This window comes from Entelurus aequoreus, linkage group LG09 (genome assembly GCF_033978785.1).
Source record: "Entelurus aequoreus isolate RoL-2023_Sb linkage group LG09, RoL_Eaeq_v1.1, whole genome shotgun sequence".
NCBI classification, from domain to species: Eukaryota; Metazoa; Chordata; class Actinopteri; order Syngnathiformes; family Syngnathidae; genus Entelurus; species Entelurus aequoreus.
In genome coordinates this window covers 47,173,705-47,195,086 of record NC_084739.1, presented here as the reverse complement: position 1 = coordinate 47,195,086, position 21,382 = coordinate 47,173,705, and the positions used below count along the sequence as shown (strand labels likewise).

Below are 21,382 nucleotides of genomic sequence, written 5' to 3'. Positions count from 1 at the left end.
GAGAATTAAAAAAATAGTAAAGCTCAAAATTACTGTTGAAGTCCATTATCTGGATTAGTTTCGGAGCGCATACAGTACGTATATTGCAGGGGTGTAGCAAATACATGTATTTGAAATGGGTATTGAACCGAACACAGCTGTACCAAACTGAAAGCTCTGTGCAGATTTTCAAATTTGTACACACATAAAATGTTTTATTTAATGTTTTTTTTTAGAAGTGTAGCAGTACCTCCCAGCAGATTGCAATTGCATTTTCACGCCTAATTTTAAAAATCATTTAACACAAAAGCTAAGAAGTTTTATGTTTTGCATTTTGTTTCCTTACTGTACCAGAAATTAATCGAAACGTGGCCTTAATACCGAGCAGGGCGATTTCTCCGTCTCTATACGCAGATCACACGTATGGCCTCACGATTCGTGGGGGGCCTCGTTTAGCATAAATCGCTAGAAAAAAAATTCATACAAACATATTCCTAGCACCTTCCAAATTTCTCTGAATATTTTCATCGTGCACCGAGTTGCACAGTGTTAGTGCTGGGCTGCAAAACAGAAAGTATAGATTTGAATCCCGGCCGGAGATGTGCCAAGAACGTGTGCAACTTTGCTTTAATTGTGTTAAATACGTTCTTAGCACAAATATACATACCGTATTTACTTGATTTGCCGCCGGGTATATAGTATGCGCCTGCCTAGAATTAGTGCCGGGTCAAACTCGTTTCGCAAAATAATTAGCGCATGGTTAGTATTACCGCCGGCTCAGGATTAACGCCGGGTCAAACTCGTTTCGCGAAATATTATTTTTATTAGCGCATGTCTAGAATTTCCGCCGGGTCAAACTCGTCACGTCACGAGTGACACTTCATCTGTCATAATTTTCAAAATGGAGGAGGCTGATTTCAATCATTTGAAATCACATAAAGGGAAGAAGATTAAGAGCTATTCAGTAGGTTTTAAGGTCCAAGCTATTGAATATGCTAAAAAGAACAGTAAGCAGCTATGTTTTATTAATATACCGTAGCTGCGTGTGTGAAATATGAGTCATTAAATGACTCCCGCCTCCTGGTGGTAGAGGGCGCTAGTGATCCTTCTTGCGACTAATCGGCTGCAGAAGAAGTGACAACAAGCATTATTTTTTTCCTCTCGCTTGCACTTTTAACATGGAGGATTACATATCTAAAATAAAACAGTTTTCTAAACTGGACTTTCAATCTAAGCAGGAGGTAATAATTAAAGGAATATCTCCATCGAGACAGAGAGACTTTTAAAACTGAAGAAAGATAAGGAAGACTTCTATAAATAAGTTATCGAGGCTTTTGGTCAGAAGGAGCAGCGCATGGACTTCATTTATAAGTAAAGGTAAGACCATAATAACGTTTTTTTTTATTAAATGTGCTTTTCATGATGGTATCCTTACATCACACTCAAATTTATAAGCGCAGGCCTAAATTTACCGCATGCCTTTGGTAAGTGCCGGAGTGAGAAGCGGGTTTTTAAATAATTAGCGCATGCTTGCCTTTACCGCATGCCTTTGATAAGCGCCGGAGTGAGAAGAGGTTTTAAATTACTTACCGCCCCAGCGCCAATTCAAGGAAATACGGTAATTTTAAATAAAAAAGCATGAAAACATTTTGTAATGGGTCACGTGCCTGAAAATAAAACATTTTTAGGCCCCCGATATACTGAGGTATGTACCAAACCATGAGGATGCCGTAGTGTTACACTCCTAGTAGACAGCAAAGTAAAATTCCGAATTTGTGTTTATTTGAAAACATCTGGTCTCATCTGGTTGAACAGGATGGGGCATACGGTCTAAGCAGGGGATGTTTATATGGGGGAACAGTGGCCCAATTTGGCCCGCCGGGTTGTTTCGATAACACATATGCACACTTATTTATTTCAAGCCTACACACTACTGATGGTATGTCCACGAGGGTGACTAGTTGTCATCTAGCCATGTTATTTGTTTTGTTTTTGTTTTGTTATTGTTAATAATGCTGTGTGTGTGAGTGTGTGTGTATTTTCTTCTCTTTTTTATATTTTTTTTGTAAAGCACTTTTTGTTTGCCACTTGCCTGTGTATGAAAAGTGCTATATAAATAAAGTTTCCTTGACTCACTGATTGATTAATTAAAGAAATATTTCGATTATTTGGCCCGCAGCACATTTTCACTTTGGCCCTAGGAGGCTAAAAGTTTGGGCACCCATGGTTGAAGCGGTAACTGTCTTAATGTGGGAGCTACTGGGCTTGCAAAATAGGCTTCAGGCTGCTGCTGTCCTTCATTTATCCTCCATGAGGGGAAATAACAATTGTCTTTCATATGGCGTGTCATCTGCTCTTAGTCTTGGCATTATAGAATGTCTTTTATCGCTTACTTAGTCACTAAGTCACAATTGTTATTGATTTTACACTTGCGCAGAAGTAAAAAAATACAATTCATTTTGATAATGGGTAAACATGCACACATAAATCGTAATGTCTGTGTGTGTACGTTTAATCATACAACAAAAGAGACACCTACTAGATTCTAATGGAGGGTGGGACGTGTCTGGGATCCTTGGTATATCACTGAAACAGAAAACGCAAACATACAGCAATCATTTGCATGTTTGCATTTGGCTAATTTAAAGGCTGTGAAGTTAGTCCTTTTGTGGATGCGCAGGCATACATGCTTAATTTAAACATAAAGGAGAATTCAAACGTGTTATTTTGGACATTCGAGCAAAACTTTCCAATGGTATAGAGAATTTGCAAAGCAAATGGAGAATGTGAGCATTTGTTATCAGAAACCATCAGCTTGAGCAGTAGTGGGGTCAATGCAAGAAGCACCAGAATTTATTCCACCAGCTTCAGGAAACCAAACAAAGCATTGCGAAGATAGGATCAATGCATGTATTTATGTCCTTAAATGTGAGCGTCTTTAATTTGATGATGGTCTGAGGGCAAAAGTTGCCTGATGAAGTCAAGAATTATTTGCTGCATGGACTTCCTTGTGGTAAAAATGTAAATATAGAAAAATCAATTCAGCAAACATTAGCGAAATAAACTCGTGCTTCATCAAACTCAGCAGTCAAAATTCCAAACATCAGGTTTAAGTGTTTTGCATTTTGCATCCTGCCACCTTCAAATGATGTCAATTATATTGGAGATGACAAATAGAGACATTTTTTTACAACCAAAAATCTAATGTGCATACTACATGCACAGTAAATGAAAAGAGGCTTGCCCTTTTTAGGATGCAAAATGGTACCCGCAAAATAAAGCTATTGTTCCATAAGCATGAGGGGATTAAGAAGTCCTGATGAAATGGTAAGATTACTTACTGACATTTTCTACACACCCTTTGCGAGTGTTTGGAAAGAGATTACAACATTCAACTTTGGTTTCATAACAAAGCAAATATGATTCAATCTTAAAACTGCACATATCAACATATCAACAATTAATACATATGTCATGTAAAATATGCTGTGTGTCAATGGGCTTTGAAAATGTGAAAGAAAGTGAAAATGTATTATTTCGAATTAATTAACCCTTACCCTGGTCTGAGAATGCATTCCCAACATACACAACTGATTTACATGACATAACATTTTCCAGGATCATTTTCGTCATCACGTTTTTATAAAATCCTGGAATAATCTAAAGTATATTTGCTCTGTGTGCACAGTTATTTTTGTTTTAGTAATATGACAGTGGAAAGTCGGCAGGTTCAATATGTATGTCTAAAATCAAAATGTAAAAAAACATTTTAATATTAATATACACTATTTTAGTACAAATAAACAGGTAGCCCTTGGTTTATGATATTCAGTGTTATGTTTTGTGGTTACAAACACGCTCCATTTAATTATAAAAAATAAACTAGCTTGAAAAAAACATTGCTTATCAGTTAATCACTACATTAGGTCTTCCAAGGAGGAGTGCACCAAAGAAAAGGAAAGTCATCAACAGGGAAGTAAAAATAAACATAATACAAAAACGAGAAGTGCCCACCAATGTTAGCAGCTGTCTTTTTCTCAACCGCTCAACTGCTATGACCATTATTAAAGGCCTACTGAAACCCACTACTACCGACCACGCAGTATGATAGTTTATATATCAATGATGAAATCTTAACATTGCAACACATGCCAATACGGCCGGGTTAACTTATAAAGTACAATTTAAAATTTCCCGGGAAATATCCAGCTGAAAACGTCTCGGTATAATGACGTATGCGTGGGACGTCACGACGGCAACGGAAGTATACGGACCCAATGTGTCACCATACAAACTGCTCTGTTTTCATCGAACAATTCCACAGTATTCTGGACATCTGTGTTGGTGAATCTTTTGCAATTTGTTTAATGGACAATGGAGACTGCAAATAAGAAAGTTGTAGGTGCGATCGGTGTATTAGCGGTGGACTACAGCAACACCAACACCAGGAGGTTGTGTTGTGTTTGAACTGGATAGCAGACGCGCTACCGTGAGTACAACTTTGGCTTCCAAACATTTGATCGCTTGCCCGTACGTGCGTATCGCTATGTGCGTGTCACGTACGTAACTTTGGGGAAATATATGTTTCTTGCCGACTCTGATGGCGTCGTCGAAAGCTACAACGCCCGCCACCGCCGCCGCTCCGTAGCTAAATTAGCTTCAATTGTTAAGCTTCGCCAAGCTGGAAATTATTAACTGTGTATTTACATGTTTATGGTTTAATAGTATTGTTGATCTTCTGTCTATCCTTCCAGTCAGGGTTTTTTAAATTTTGTTTCTATCTGCATTTGAGCCTGATGCTATCACGTTAGCTCCGTAGCTAAAGAGCTTCAACGATGTATTGTCGTGGAGATAAAAGTCACTGTGAATGTCCATTTCGCGTTCTCGACTCTCATTTTCAAGAGGATATAGTATCCGAGGTGGTTTAAAATACAAATCCGTGATCCACAATAGAAAATGGAGAGAGTGTGGAATCCAATGAACCCTTGTACCTAAGTTACGGTCAGAGCGAAAAAAGATACACCCTGCACTGCCTCTCTAGTCCTTCACTCTAATGTTCCTCATCCACGAATCTTTCATCCTCGCTCAAATTAATGGGGTAATCGTCGCTTTCTCGGTCCGAATCTCTCTCGCTCCATTGTAAACAATGGGAAAACGTGAGGAATCCTTCCTCCTGTGACGTCACGCTACTTCCGGTATAGGCAAGGCTTTTTTTTATCAGCGACCAAAAGTTGCAAACTTTATCGTCGTTGTTCTATACTAAATCCTTTCAGCAAAAATATGGCAATATCGCGAAATGATCAAGTATGACACATAGAATGGATCTGCTATTCCCGTTTAAATAAAAACATTTCATTTCAGTAGGCCTTTAAGGATAAAGATGAATAAACCCCAATGAATACTAACGGGGTCTGCACGCTGTTAAAAGAAGAAAAAAATAAAAACATCTTCTCTCCTTCCAGGCTAGCCTTGTACAATACTTTAAGAAGGTAGAAAAAGGCCTGCAGGTGATCATGTACCTTCTACCTCATCACCTTCTGCAGACCACACCCTACTAAGCAACGCTCCTTCCGGTGTGGAAGACAACCACAGGGATAAAAGTAAGAAGCTGTTTTCTTTTTACTATTGCAGTTAACCCATTTTACTACTGAATTGTATGTGTCCTGTGTACTGTGTGAATTACTGAAAAATTAATTGCGGTATAAAAAAAACTTCCCTAAAACTCGACTTACAATATAGGAACAAATTCATTCGTAACCTGCGCGTCACCTGTAGATGCAACTAAGCATGCATAGTGGTTCATATTTTACCTCTCTGAAAAATATTTTTCTGTTAATATAGAGCACTCTAAATTGTGAAGTACCTCAAGGCTCAGTTTTAGGACCAATCTTGCTTTTCTTTCATTGCTTTGCAGATAATTAAAACATCTACCTGTTCCCAACCAGGCAAATAATGTTGCTCTGGTGTCTAAAGACATTAGAGAGTGGATGTCCTAAAATACAATAAAAAAATATATATATTTGGTAATGATAGTGCTCTGAGCATTCATCTTTTTGGAACACAAATCTTGGAGCCTACAACTCACCTATTGAGGCAACTGGCTGAAGAAAAAAAAACACACCAACCTAATAACGTCTTTGAAAGAACTACTGTTTGTTACTTGTCGTTGGTACTACTAACATTCCCTGTTTTGTTGACCAAGAATTTTTATATGGGCTGCACGCCTGCTAAATGGTACCAAGAGGCGTGAGCATCTCCGAGGTGTTGACCTTGCCACACTAGCTTCCTGTGACTTTCAGGATCCAATTAAAAATTGTCTTGATTTTCTCTGCCCCTTCTACCTTTTTTAGCTTTATCCATACACTCATCAGACAGAACCACGAAGTCCACAAATACTGTTTTTAAACATCGAAAGAACAAGACTAAAAACTGAACCTTCTCAGATCTCCATAGTAACATTGGATCTGCACTGGTACTTGAACACTTTCATCTACGTCTTAAGACACACCTCCTTGACGTTTTGGGCCTGATTACTAACATCCTACATAAGACAAATAGCATGTGCAAACTATAAAATTGTTTGTATTATTAGTGGGCCAGTTTAGGGTGATCTGAGGATTTGTGTAATACAGACTGTCACCATGGATACACTTATTTTACTGCACATCCATGCTCCAACCTGTGGTGTTATGCTATCTTGTAAAACATGCAGCACACAACTATTATCAGTTTCTGGGCTAAAAGAAGCACTCCTCCAGCAGGATCCGGACAATGGATCCCACTTTTTAGCTCGTCAAAGGAGCACTCTGGCAGACAACATAATTGTGTCAAAAACACCGGCTACAACTACACTGGTGCACTGGAATGATCCAGTGCAAGAACATGCATGTTGCAAGCAGTATTTTCATATAGCAGATACATGAATACATTCCCTATATAGAAGAAATGTGTGTAATTAAAAAAACAGATACATTGAATCTGTTTTGGTGTCTGCTGGTTCCTAATCAGCCCCTTAAGCCATCCAGCAGCAATAAAATGGCATTGCTGCATAGACAATGTGTCTAATATTTTAGTTTTTGACAGTTCAAGTTTGTTGCCTCGCACACGGACAGAGGGTTTTCAAGCCATCATCTTTAATCGCACCAATTACCTCTTACTCACAGCCATTTGTGCATGACTGAACCATTTTGCACATAGTTTCCAAACGTGTTGAATACAGCCGAAAAAACAGCGGTCACCAACAGTTTCAGGCTTGATAAATCAAGTGAGTACATTCGGATTTCCTCCTCACACTATTGTGGGTGTTCTGTTATTTAGCATATATTCTGCAAACACATGAAGACAAAAATACTACATTCATTGCGTCAACTATTTGGGTCATTGAAGAGATGCAATGCTCAGCACAAAAGCTCACTAGATTAGTTTGCTTGTATTTTAAAACATGAAAACCTTTAGCAGATCAGCCCCTTTGTCTTTACTTGTTTTCATGTTTTTCTTTCATTCAGTTGTGATGTTTTATCTGTACATAAAATCATTATATTTTTAAAACCCCTTTAGTAGTGTTTTTTCTTTTGTTTACAGCACTCTATGCAGCAGTAATTTTAATAATGTGCTATACATGTACATAAAACTGACGTTGACCGTATCTAATGAATAATTATGCCATATTTTGTGTATTTGCTTTCAAAAGTCCCTCCCTTTTTAAAAACATTTATTCTTCTTCCACCAAATATCTTTTGAGAAACATTGTTTCATATGTAAATATATATACTGCCTCTGTCCAGTTTTATTTAGAAGATTATATATTATGTATTTATTCCATAATTCCAGTGGATACACAGCAAGTGCATTTTAAAGGGGGGATACAATGTGATATGAATTGGTTCCAAGCTTGAAACAGCCCACATCAGGGGTGTCCAAAGTGCGGCCCGGGGGCCATTTGCGGCCCGCAGCTAATTGTTTACCGGCCCGCCACACATTCTGGAAATACTATTGTAAAAATAAAAAAGAACAATAAAAAAAGTGGAATGAGGTGAAATCTAACGAGAAAAAGTTGCAACGTTGACACAAAAGCTGCCATGCAGGATGTTTTTTTTCTTTTGTCTTTCTTCATTTTTCTTTTTTTTGCCATTGCTCAAAAAAAAAAATAATGACAAAAAAATCCATGTTATAATGAATTATTTTCAGGGCTCCAATTACTTCAAATATTTCACTTTAAAATGTTTTATGTGGTAAATATTGCATATATTGTGTAGTAGCCATATAAAAACATCAAAGTTTTCTTTGACAAAAGCGCATAAAACAAATAAAATAATAGTTCCAGCATAAAATGGACAGATATATCTGAAGTTGATCTCGTAACTTAAAGGCCTACTGAAATGAATTTTTTTTATTTAAACGGGGATAGCAGATCTATTCTATGTGTCATACTTGATCATTTCGCGATATTGCCATATTTTTGCTGAAAGGATTTAGTATAGAACAACGACGATAAAGATTGCAACTTTTGGTATCTGATAAAAAAAAGGCTTGCACCTACCGGAAGTAGCGTGACGTAGTCAGTTGAACATATACGCAAAGTTCCCTATTGTTTACAATGATGGCCGCATGAAGTGAGAGAGATTCGGACCGAGAAAGCGACAATTTCCCCATTAATTTGAGCGAGGATGAAAGATTTGTGGATGAGTAAAGTGCAAGTGAAGGACTAGTGGGGAGTTGAAGCTATTCAGATAGGGAAGATGCTGTGAGAGCCGGGGGTGACCTGATATTCAGCTGGGAATGACTACAACAGTAAATAAACACAAGACATATATATACTCTATTAGCCACAACACAACCAGGCTTATATTTAATATGCCACAAATTAATCCTGCATAAAAACACCTGCGTGTTTGTTATGCTAGCTCCTAGCTCCTCTGCTAGCTCCTAGCTCCATAGAACACGCCAATACAATTCAAACACCTGATCAACACACACAATCACTCAGCCCAAAAGACCGTTTACCTAACCCAAGGTTCATAAAGCTTATATATTTTTAAAAAGTTACGTACGTGACGCGCACATACGGTCAAGTTATCGAATGTTTAGCAGCCAAGGCTGCATACTCACGGTACCTGATATTCAGCTGGGAATGACTACAACAGTAAATAAACACAAGACATATATATACTCTATTAGCCACAACACAACCAGGCTTATATTTAATATGCCACAAATTAATCCTGCATAATAACACCTGCGTGTTTGTTATGCTAGCTCCTAGCTCCTCTGCTAGCTCCTAGCTCCATAGAACACGCCAATACAATTCAAACACCCGATCAACACACACAATCACTCAGCCCAAAAGACCGTTCACCTAACCCAAGGTTCATAAAGCTTATATATTTTTAAAAAGTTACGTACGTGACGCGCACTTACGGTACGGTACGTGTTATGCTAGCTCCTAGCTCCTCTGCTAGCTCCTAGCTCCATAGAACACGCCAATACAATTCAAACACATGATCAACACACACAATCACTCAGCCCAAAAGACCGTTCACCTAACCCAAGGTTCATAAAGCTTATATATTTTAAAAAAGTTACGTACATACGCAAAAAAAAGCCAAAGCTGCATACTCACAGTAGCACGTCTGCGTCTTTGTCATCCAAATCAAAGTAATCCTGGTAAGAGTCTGTGTTGTCCCAGTTCTCTACAGGCGTCTGTGTATCCAAATCAAAAGTCCTCCTGGTTAGAGTCTCTGTTATCCGAGTTCTTCCATCTTGACTGCATCTTTCGGGAATGTAAACAAAGAAGCGCCGGCTGTGTACTGTTGTGGCTGACTACGTTCGAAAAATACGTCCATTTCGCACCGACAACTTTCTTCTTTGCTTGCTTGGCTTCCTTCTCCATAATGCAATGAACATGATTGAAACAGATTCACGAACACAGATGTCCAGAATACTGTGGAATTATGAAATGAAAACAGAGCTTTTTCGTACCGGCTTCAATGTGGAAGGCATACCCGTGTTCGTCGGGCTACGTCACGCGCATACGTCATCCTCAGAGGCGTTTCGAACCGGAAGTTTAGCGGCAAATTTAAAATGTCACTTTATAAGTTAACCCGGCCGTATTGGCATGTGTTATAATGTTAAGATTTCATCATTGATATATAAACTATCAGACTGCGTGGTCGGTAGTAGTGGGTTTCAGTAGGCCTTTAAGTGTTGAAAGTAAAAGAAAAACCTAATAAAAATGTATCACTTTATGAGTGGGGCACCTTTTGGATCCCAAATATATTTAGTGATTTTTTATGTATTTTTTCACTGTGATTACTCAAAAATATGAAAGAATTAAAATCAATGGCGTCCTGCATTATTGATCTTTTAGGGCTCTAATTACTAAATACTGCATATTTCAGTTTTACTATAAAAAAAACTAAGTTGTTTTTGACAGAAAAGCCATAAAACATTTTTTTTAATTTGTATTACTTTATATCAACTTGAAGTTGATATAGAGATTTACTGTAAGCGTTAAATTATTTTAAAAAAATAATAATCTGACTTATTTTTAACATTTAATGACTGAGACCCTTTATTGTCCCCGGGACCCCTAAAGGTAAAATAAATAAAAAATGCATATATTTTGTTATGGTTTGAAAATGAAAAATATCAAAATGGCCCCCACATGCTTTAATTTTTCCGTGTGCGGCCCTCAGTGGAAAAAGTTTGGACACCCCTGACCTACATCAAAGGTACACCTGCACAACCTGGAGAAGAGGAGAAGAACAACTATTTAAGATTTTGCCTCAAACTCTAATTAATAATCAGCCAATCCAAACTTTGGGAAGGTGTCATTTTTGATCCTGCGTATATGAAAAAGAGTCCAGTGAGCATAATGCTGCAGTTGCAGTCCACTTTTGAGTCAGTGCACTGACAAAATTGTGTTTGTATTTGATGTTTTAATTGTCCACTTAACTAAAAAAAATAAAATAATAATAGTAATGATAACAACATAATTACATATTTTACTTATGGGAGGGTCTGCTCTTAACTTACCCAATAGGCCTGGAAACAACTAGCTCCACTTGTGGTTCAGCTTGAGATTCGAGGATGATGTTGTAAACTTCCTTCATGGTGGCTCCTGGTAGCAGCTTCCCATTCCACTGTAAAACCTCATCCCCTGAAAGAAGACATTGTCCAATATCTTATGTGAAAGTCATTTAATGTGAGTAGCGATATATACATTGTGCTGACATTATAATATAATCATCTAATCTAACACTCAATGGTTTCCCTGGAGTGTTAACAAATTGATAAAACCATTTACCAAGCATTGAAACAGCGCACTGCATATTATGAAGAGCATTTTAGCTTAGACATACAGTATGTAATTAATCGACTTTGTTAGAATTTTAATCAGCAGAACCGTGTGTACGGGCCTCACTTAAACATAAGAAATAAAGAAGTTGTTACCAGTGTTAGGTATTGGCTATGGTCTCCACTTTATGGGTACATACAAATATTGTGAGAAGTGACTGTTCCGAAAGCACCATAAAGATGACATTCATGGAGATATCATGAACCACAAATACAGTAGAACAACTTGGCATTAAATCATGTGTGTGTGAATGCTGACAAACTTGTGTTGAACCACAATGTAGTAGAAAGAAACAAATTAACTCAGATCTGTAAAGCCGGTGAAAACATCATCAATCAATCAAAGTTTACTTATATAATCATTATAATAATCATTATACAATAATATCACATCTTTTAATGGCAATCATTTCCATACTCCCTGTGTGATGTGAGCTGTACAGTATATTGCCGGAATGACATAACAAAATATTATTGGACGCTTCGCAAGTGCTTTGTGCATGTACACATCAACTGCAACACAGTCCACAAAAATGAAAGACACATTCAGGACAATGTTGCCTCTAATTTTTCAAGTGTGTGAGCATACACAAAAACTCCCAGAGCATTGGGAGTGAGCAAACGTGCACACTGTGGCCATACCAGCAGCACACCTGTCTCAAACCTGACATCATAACAATTTAAATGTCTTATTATTATAATCAAATAACAGCAGTTATTCCCATGAGAAAATGTTCTGATATAGTGGATTTGGCCCACTTACAATGAAAATAACAACAATTAATTGTTTTTTATGAGCTATGCACTAATATTGTGTGTCTGTACTTTGGAAATAATGTGTACTCCTTTCAGAGATCACATTTTGTTCCCCTTAAAACATTCTCATGTTGCACAATTATGGAATAAAGTGTACATTTCTGTAACTGTCTGTCTGTAAAATATATATTTTTATTAGCATTTATGTAATTTAGTATATTTCATGATGAATATCCATAAATTAACATTATTAACACATTACAGAAGAATAAGCACAAATCTGATGAGGGAGTCATCGTGTAACAACCTGGCATTTAGAGTTTATGCGTGGTGTCTGAGTTGTCTGACTTTTTGTGTGGCCATAAACACATCAGTGTGCCATGAGTGTGTGTATTGGTGCAGGTGAGAGAGAATGAGCGGCTGCTGTTGATATCAGATATGACAAAGAGTTGGTTTTGGCGTTTTTGTTCGGCAAAAAATGACCAGTTTTGCTAGATAGAAGTTTTTGCAAATGTTTTTGGTGTGATTACCGCCGACTATAAACAGTTTTGCTCAATAAAGTGGCTGATGGAATTCCTGTCCTCCTCAAAGCGTCTCGATGTTACAATAATTGAACAGTGTTGATGAACATTGTTTATCTGTTGTGACCGCTTCTCACACACATGTAGGGTTGGGTATCGAGTATCGAGTATCGATTGGAACCGGGACTAACTTTCCGATTCTCCCGGAATCGTTCAAAAGTTTAAATTTTGATTCCTATTTTCGATACCCAGTCCGCCGACCGGAAAAAAAAAAAAAAAAAAAAAGTCCGCCGAACCGGAAGAAGAAGCCGCTGAGCACCAACGAAGAAGCGCCCACCGCCGGAAGTGTTAGCATAGCCGAGCGAATCAGTCAAGCTCAAGCATGGATAGCGGGCGTCGGCGGTCGAAAGTGTGGCTTTACTTTACAAAAAAAAAATGAAATAACCGCGAAATAACAGAGCTCCATGTCCATCAAGAAACGAGTGGAGAGAGAGCTGCAGATGTACCAGGACGTTCCACCGATACTTATGTCTGACGACCCTGCTGCATGGTGGTGGTCCGGTGGAACCAACAAAAGACTTCTCCTTTGCTGTCAGATCGCGCTTTCTCCTATTTATGCGTTCAAGCTTCTTCCACACCCAGCGAACGTGTATTTTCCACAGCAGGAGACACTATCTGTCCAGAATGCTCACGCATCCTGCCTGAGAAGGCGGATATGGTCATTTTCCTAAACAAGAACTGTCTCTGATTTTATACTGTACCTGCTGCTAATCTGGACTGGGTTTTGCAAGTTGTTTCTTATTGTTTATTTGCTTTTCTGCACCAGGTTAGCCCATCAGTGGGAGCACGGTAACCTTTTTAAGTACCTGCAGCATCATACACTTGTGTGTGTAAATGTGTTTTCATGAGGTTTTCAAAAATAAAGCTCTCTTGAGGAAAGTGTACCCCTGGGAAAATGTATTCATAATTTATAATATTTATATTCAAGTTCATAGATTTGATATTTATATTCTAGTTGAAAACAGCCCTGTGAGAAATGTATAGTAAAGTTCATAAAAAGTTAATAGAATTAAAATTGATGGAGAATGTCAGACTATTTCATTCAGAAAGACTGTAGGTTAGCCAGCTCATTTAAAATATCCTAAACTTTTTTTCGACCCTGCCTCTTAAAAGAACCGGAATCGTCAGGAATCGGAATCGAAACAAAGAATTGGAATCGGAATCGGAATCGTTCGAATTCAAACGATACCCAACCCTACGCACAGGTGCCGTGCAAAATCAAACAGAATAAATAGTTATGTGTTTATTTTGTTAACAGTTGATTTGATTTCTGATACAGAACAGTATGATTTTGTGCACGGCATAAATGTAATTTGCACAGAGGATGCGTGAGCAGTGTGTAACTGCTCAAACGTGCACATTTGAGGGAACATTGATTCAGGATATGCTGTAATTTTGCAACTTACAAAGTTAAAAATACTTGACTATGGATGCAGTGTATTGTTATTAATATAAAGTACTGATACAATATTGTAAATGTGATTGAAAATGTTTAATTTAATAAATACATTTTTAAGGTCCAAACATGTTCGCTTGAGGAGGTATGAGATTTGTGAGTACCTGCTCTCAGATGCCCAACCACATCAGCCAGGCTGCCCTTCTTCACCTTGGTGATGAAGGCACCTAATCTCCCTGACTCTGTGATTCTTCCTCCTACCACCTGCAAAGAAAACACGAGAGATGTGTTGAGTAACACAACTTGAAACAACATATTGCATGTTTGTATCGCAGATACCTTCAACCCCAGCAGACTGCCAGCTTCTTTTGTCATGGTTGCGCTCCTCTTACTTAGGGTGATTCTGCCAATCAGATGGTCACCCTCCTTTGAGGGCTGCCATGTAACAGGATGCTGCAACTCAAAACAAATGTTGACTAAACTTAAGACGTACAATAGCTATGTGACATTACACATACAACTGAGCTACAATAAAATATCTTGACAACAATAAACAATATGATGACATAACAATATACTTCTTATCCTCCATATCATATCATATGTATCTTTTTTTCACAGTTGAATGGGATTATACTTTCTTTTGGAAATAGTAATCAAATTAGAAACTTAAGACTTACATGCCATACAGTGGGGTCATGAGGGTAGCACTCCCAGTCCCCTGCAAGAAGAAGATAAGTGATCGAATCACTACACTCATTCATTTAATCATTCGCATTTCAAAAATGGGAAATTTCCTGTAAAAATGAGTACAAATTTCCTTCTTTTTTTAATTAAAAACAATCCCTATTAAACAGTAGGGTAAAAGAAATAAAAAATCAGTGTTCTAAAAATTATTTTTAAAAAGTATTTCATTATATTTTTCAATGAGTAATACTAATTTCTGTGGTAAGTACACTGCAAAAAGTCAGTGTACAAAAACAAGAACAAAAAAATACAAAAATGAGGGGTATTTTGTTGGAACTAAGAAAAATTATCTGCCAATAGAACAAGAAAATTTGGCTTGTCAATACTTTCCAAAACAAGTCAAATTAGCTAAGCTCAATGAACCCAAAAATATCTTAAAATAAGTATATTCTCACTAATAACAACTGTACTACTATATGAGTACGTATTTTCTATTGTTTCATTGAAAATAAAACAGCAAAGTCCATTTGGCTGTCAACTGTTTTAATATGAGACACAATTGTGTCAAAGTCCTTTTTTTTTCATGCTTGAAATAAGAAATTATTACTTTAAAAAAGTAGTTTTATACTTGTGAGTGTTGATGACACAGCTTTGCAACAGTTGATATTCTAGTTTCAAGCATGTTTTACTCAATATAAGTCATAAGATCTAAGCAACAAGCTGTAATATCTTACTGAGATCATTTAGGACCAAAACCCTTAAAACAAGTAAAACACTCTAACATAAAATCTGCTTAGTGAGAAAAATTATCTTATCAGACAGAAAATAAGCAAATATCACCCTTATTTGAGATATTCAATCTTATTTAGATTTCAGTTTTTGCAGTGTAATTCATGTGTTTCTTGAAAAAAAAAAAAAAAAAAAAAAAAAAAAAATATATATATATCTGGCATATGCAGTTGAGAGAAGTTTCATGAGAGCAGTGTCTGTCTGTGTGCCTTTAAAAGGCGGTGCCTGTTGCCAGGTGACGTGTGACGTCAGTGAGAGCGTGCTCAGAGCAGCATTTTACCTTAGCTGTGTTTGTAGCTTAGCAGAGGTAGTTTGCCAGCATGCTTCGTCAGAACACAGACAGTGATGGCAGCTTTGTAGAATATTTTCACTGCATTGTGTTAGCGCTAGTTAATAAAGAGATGGAATGTCAGTGTTTCCCACACATTAATTTATTTGTGGCGGCCCGCCACGAAAGAATTACGTCCGCCACAAATATATATATTTTTTTGTTGTCCTGTCCAGCTTCTCAGGCAAATCATATAGTTGATGTAGATGCCCATATAGGCTGTTCAGATTTACTTTACAAAAGAGAAGTGTAGGACACTTCTCTTGTTGCCTTATTTGTATTTGACCACTACTGTTTTCTGTTTATTTGTTACTGACTGTGGCAGGACACCTCTGCCTCTGTTTCACTTTATGTTGCTGGTAAATAATATGGTTGTAGTAGTAGGCTAAAGTTAAATTATTTAGTATGCACTAATTAAAGGGGCAGAGCTTTAAGAGACATTTTAGCTTTTATATTTTATAAGATACAGTATATTTTTTGTAAGAACCACAATTAATAAATATATTTCATTGAATAACTTATTGTTCAAATCTGTATATAAATATGTACATAAAGTGTTGTAATTATATTGTAAAATGGATGGATGGATGGATGGACGTTTAAAACAAAACTGTTATTATTAATTAGTAAGTATACATTTTTTTAGCCTTTTTAGAGAAAATCATATCATTGTAATAAATGATGCAAATTACTCCATGATGTCATGGTGACCACGCCCATAGCCACGCCCCCACTACCACAGGTATCTAGGCAGTTTATGGGAAACACTGAATGTGCTACGATGACTGTCTTGTCTCATGTCCAAGAACGTGGTATTGTGACGATTGCAAGCCTGTCACTTCAATCATTGATTTGTTGTTCATTGTGTCCATGTAATAAATCATAATAATGAATTAGATTTTATATCGCGCTTTTCTATTATTAGATACTCAAAGCGCTCACAGAGAAGTGGGAACCCATCATTCATTCACACACACATGTAGTAGTAGTATGAGTATATGCATGTGTGTTTGTACTTAGCCTGCATGTTTCTGCTGTGTGATTGTGTCTGTTTACGTAATATCAAGTCATTTTAGTGTGGTGATGGTTGTTGCTTTCATCAGTAAAAAGTTACTTCCTGCAGTGAACTTGCCGTGTTTCTGATGCTGTCTTGTTGACATACAAGAACATCAAAACTAGTGTGCCATGTTACAGCAAACACATCGAAAACAGTATTTTAATATACATAAAAGTAATTAATTAGATTACTCGTTACTAGTGAAAGTAATGGTGTTAGTACTGTAACGCCACTATTATATGTAGTATCTGCTAGTCTAAGAAATTACATGTTTTGCATTTGGTGAAAGATTACATTCCTCCTAGAGCAAGAGGCCAGTCAGTTCTTGTAAACTGGGGTGGATCTTTTCGGGCAGGTAATAATGTATGACCATTACGTGTGACATGCGCAGGTGGATAGCGTCCACTTCTCAAAAGTAAGGCTTAGTAAATCTGTCGATGGTAAGACTCTGCGGACAGGTCTCTATGAATAACAGTCACAATACTTTTCAGTTTTGTGTTCAAAATCAATTGGTAATCAACAATATTGGTAACTACATTCATTGCAAATGCCTTACAGTCATAAGTCTATATACATTTTAAAACAGATTTGTTTGTTTGATCATTAATGTGAAATACATCTGAATAAGCATAAATATATATATATATATATATATATATATATATATATATATATATATATATATATATATATATATATATATATATATATATATATATATATATATATATATATATGTATATATATATATATATATTCATCTAATTATGTTCAATGATGTTCATGATCAAAGTATTCTGTTATTCCTATACTAAATCAAAGGGTAGGCCACTAATTGTGTTTTGTGATATGGTTTTACTGCAGGCTGGTAACAGCGATCGCTCTATAGAAGGGTCATAGAGGTCATAGTGGGAAACCCTCACGCACACACAAACATGCCCTTATGAGTACATTTTAGTATTATGAGTTCAAAGACCTGAGATGACATAATTTCGGTCTGGTTGCCTGGCTGCACAGAGGAAGTTATATTTTGGCTAGATATCACCCAGTACTGCAGAACTTGCTATGATGGTCGCTGATCAATCAAGTACGCTCTTGCTCAAAGATTTATCATACTGTGCATCAACGTCCCCCCACAGCCCGGGAGAAGGCGGCAAAGCTAGCAGTTCACCACATATATAATGTTGTTTTTCCTAACACTGTAAATATTACATGGACCAGACGGGACTCAAACCCGTGTCTATTGTTTCAAAGGGTAATGTGGCAAAATACTTAACTTCCCATTCTGCCAATTAACAAGCGGCAGCAAATGGATGGATGGAGTTTAATAGACACCAAGGCTTCTTTATAAGAAATGCCGTAATATTGAGTAAATGAAAAAAAACAATTCTAGGCTCATTCTCGGTGCTTATAGATGAGACATTTTTCAAGTTGGGTCACATCATTTTCTCGATGTTACAAAAAGCATGCAAATGTACCTGCTACTTATATCCTGCTCTTCTTTAGGTAAATATAATGTGTCTCCTATTTTTTAAGGTATTTATTTGGGCTGTCAATTGATTAAAATACTTTACCACGATCAATCGCAGTTTATTCATAGTTAACTTAAAATTAACTGAAATCAATCACAGACAAATATAATTTTTCGTCATTAATAAGTGTGCCTTAGACGGATCATTTTCAAGTTTATATTACCATGACAGGAAAATTACTTTGCTTGAATAAAATGTTTTCTTAAACATTATGCATTTCTACAAAGCTCACCACAAAAAGGATATAAACACGCTTTTAAAAAATAAAAATAAAATACGTGCAGTGTGTTGGCTTCTTGCCAGATTTTGTATTTTGTAGGAATACCGAAATTGTATTCCTGCTGTAGAAGCACTTGCATTCACAGGAAAGGAGCTACACCATGTTTATATACCAGTTTCACGCATTAATAAAATAAAATGTGGATTGTTACGATCATGGTCTGATTGTCAAAGATGATAGGTAATGTAATCTGTGGTATTTCTACCTGAATAAATACATTACATGTTGTAAAGTTAATGGTATTCACATCTCTGCATGACCATTTTTTAACCTTCTCTATTTATGAATAAAATGTAATATTCAGCCTGCTAAACATTCTGTAATTGCGGACTATCAGTCAGAACATGTTATAAAATAATATACACTTTATTTCAATCTGCCATGACACATTTATTTTGGTAAAAATATCCCATTACACACATTACAAAACATCTTTGACAAAGCATTATCGTAATGTAAGACAATTTTTAATTGTTTTGGTGGTTAGACATGATGTAATGTGTAGCGCTATTATTGTGAAGCGTGTTTGATTTGTCTGAGAAGTGTCTTGACATGTTTTGACAAAAGTCTCAGATAAAAGTGACTCTAGACTTCCTCTTTATTGTCTTTTTTCTGCTGAGCTTTTATTCAATATTACTACAGCAGTTTGAGTAACAATCTACATTTTATGTTGTTACTGGACTCAGCTGTAATTTAAACATGGACGTGAAGGTTATCCTCTTTACAAGTGGCATCATTATGGCCACAATGGCGACTGAAGCTAACGGGAGTCATCTATCACCTGGGTGGCGTTGCTTGGTTGGTAGCACTTGAGGGTTCCAGGTTCGAGCCTCGCTTCCGCCATCCTAGTCACTGTCGTTTGTCTTTAAGCAAGACACTTTACCCACCTGCTCCCAGTGCCACGCACACTGGTTTAAATGGGTTTCACTATGTAAAGCGCTTTGAGTCTAGAGAAAAGCGCTATACAAATATAATTCACTTCACTTCATAATTCACTATAGCGCTCATAAAACCCTCTTGAAAAATCTCCATAAACCACCAACAATACTCCATTTACATGTCGTAACCTGCATACATGGATTAACCAAGTATTGGCAATATTGTTATCTTTAACGCGAACGCAGAGGAACTACTTTTAGCGGCGCCGTGATTACAGAGAGCTAAAAAGCTTATGCAGCTATTGACATACTGACACAGAGCTGCTGCATTGCCTCTGAGTTGGTAAAAGTTAATTTTAGATTATAAATAATGCCTCTCACTTGTATAGTAGAACATTGTTGCCATAAACCGTGAAGTTGGTCAACTTTGACAGTCAACTTAGACTCGGGAATTGTGACAAAGACACGAAAAGACGCTCGTTTGCGGCCACCTTTTTTTTTTTTTTTTTTTTACCTGCTTAAGGATTATGATTAATTCTTCATCTGAAAGATAATATATGAACTTCCATCAGTCACCATCCTAGTGAGATCAGAAATTGTACACTAGGTGATTTTTCTGCTCTCCCTGAATGTAGGTATTTAGTTAACAGAAAGGTAAACAGTCGTTCCATTTAAGGACGAAAAAACTTCCAAGTTGAGGTTGTTTTTTGGTTGCCTCCGAAGTAAATTACTCTAAAACTAAACAAATGAAATGATGTACATTATTACACATGAAATGCCAAAAACATGTTAAAACTGTTGTAAATCGGCAATACACGCTGGTATGAGCAAAAACAAGCAACTGAAACTATACAGTAAAAAAGTTAGTACATATTCTGCCAGCTTGATACTAACATACAATGGATTTTGCCGGGAATTAGCATCTCAATTGTTCTAAACTGTTGCAAAGTTCGATATTATTAGATGTAAAATGGGACCCATAACCTCCCTGCTTGGCACTCAGCAACATAGGGTTGGAGTTGGGGGTTAAATCACCAAAATGATCCCCGGGCGCGGCGCCGCTGCTGCCCACTGCTCCCCAAGGGGATGGGACAAATGCAGAGGACAAATTTCACCACATCTAGTGTGTGTGTGACAATCATTGGTACTTTAATCTTTTAATCTTAATGTTGATAGAACAAACTTGCCATTAAACAACATATGCTCAACTACTTACTGGCATATAATCTCCAAACTCTGTGGAAGTTAAGGTAAGACTGCTGACTTTGATGGCAGAGTTTTTGCGTTAGCAACAATGACTGAATGAGAATTGCAGGAACATCTGGGTCAGATGAAACTGGAACCATTGGTCTTAAGGATATGATCGCAGTGACCTCTGCCAACAAGGTGATTTGTATCTCATGCATCAGATGGTGTGTGAGTCTTGAGGAGAAAATCATCCAGAATGCATTGCGCGATGCCTATCCTCTGTTCCCAAACTCTACCAATGGGGGACGAACCAGGAGGATTGCAGATCCAAGTGCATTTGTTATCTTCAAGTTAGGTTTTTAGGACAGAATCTACAATTTTGAAATTTAGCTCTTTACATGCTTTGATGAAATTTGTACACCGATCTGATCGGAGTAATTTTATGTGGCCCATAATTGCAGTGAACTGTCTGAGAACATTGGTCATGGACTCAGCAGTGGTCATGGACTCAATGACTTCAATGTGCACTGTCAAGTAAATTTAAGGGCCTAGCATTTGCTTTCAGAATAGCCCCCT

The 21,382-nt window shown here is 37.1% G+C and overlaps 1 protein-coding gene across 14 annotated transcripts in view; it reads right to left on the bottom strand.

The window, feature by feature from the left end:
* LOC133657486 (regulating synaptic membrane exocytosis protein 1-like) overlaps window positions 1-21,382 on the bottom strand; it is a 273,490-nt gene that overhangs the window by 66,892 nt on the left and 185,216 nt on the right. For 12 of the 14 annotated variants that reach the window (XM_062058859.1, XM_062058865.1, XM_062058868.1 and 9 more), the window contains exons 7-11: window positions 14,748-14,788; window positions 14,407-14,526; window positions 14,232-14,331; window positions 11,014-11,137; window positions 2,519-2,565 (exon numbers count right to left, since the gene is read on the bottom strand). In XM_062058859.1, the coding sequence (XP_061914843.1) occupies window positions 2,519-2,565; window positions 11,014-11,137; window positions 14,232-14,331; window positions 14,407-14,526; window positions 14,748-14,788 (432 nt within the window). Of the gene's footprint in view, window positions 1-2,518; window positions 2,566-11,013; window positions 11,138-14,231; window positions 14,332-14,406; window positions 14,527-14,747; window positions 14,789-21,382 lie in introns of those variants that run through there. The other 2 variants (XM_062058863.1, XM_062058874.1) reach the window with 2 other exon arrangements.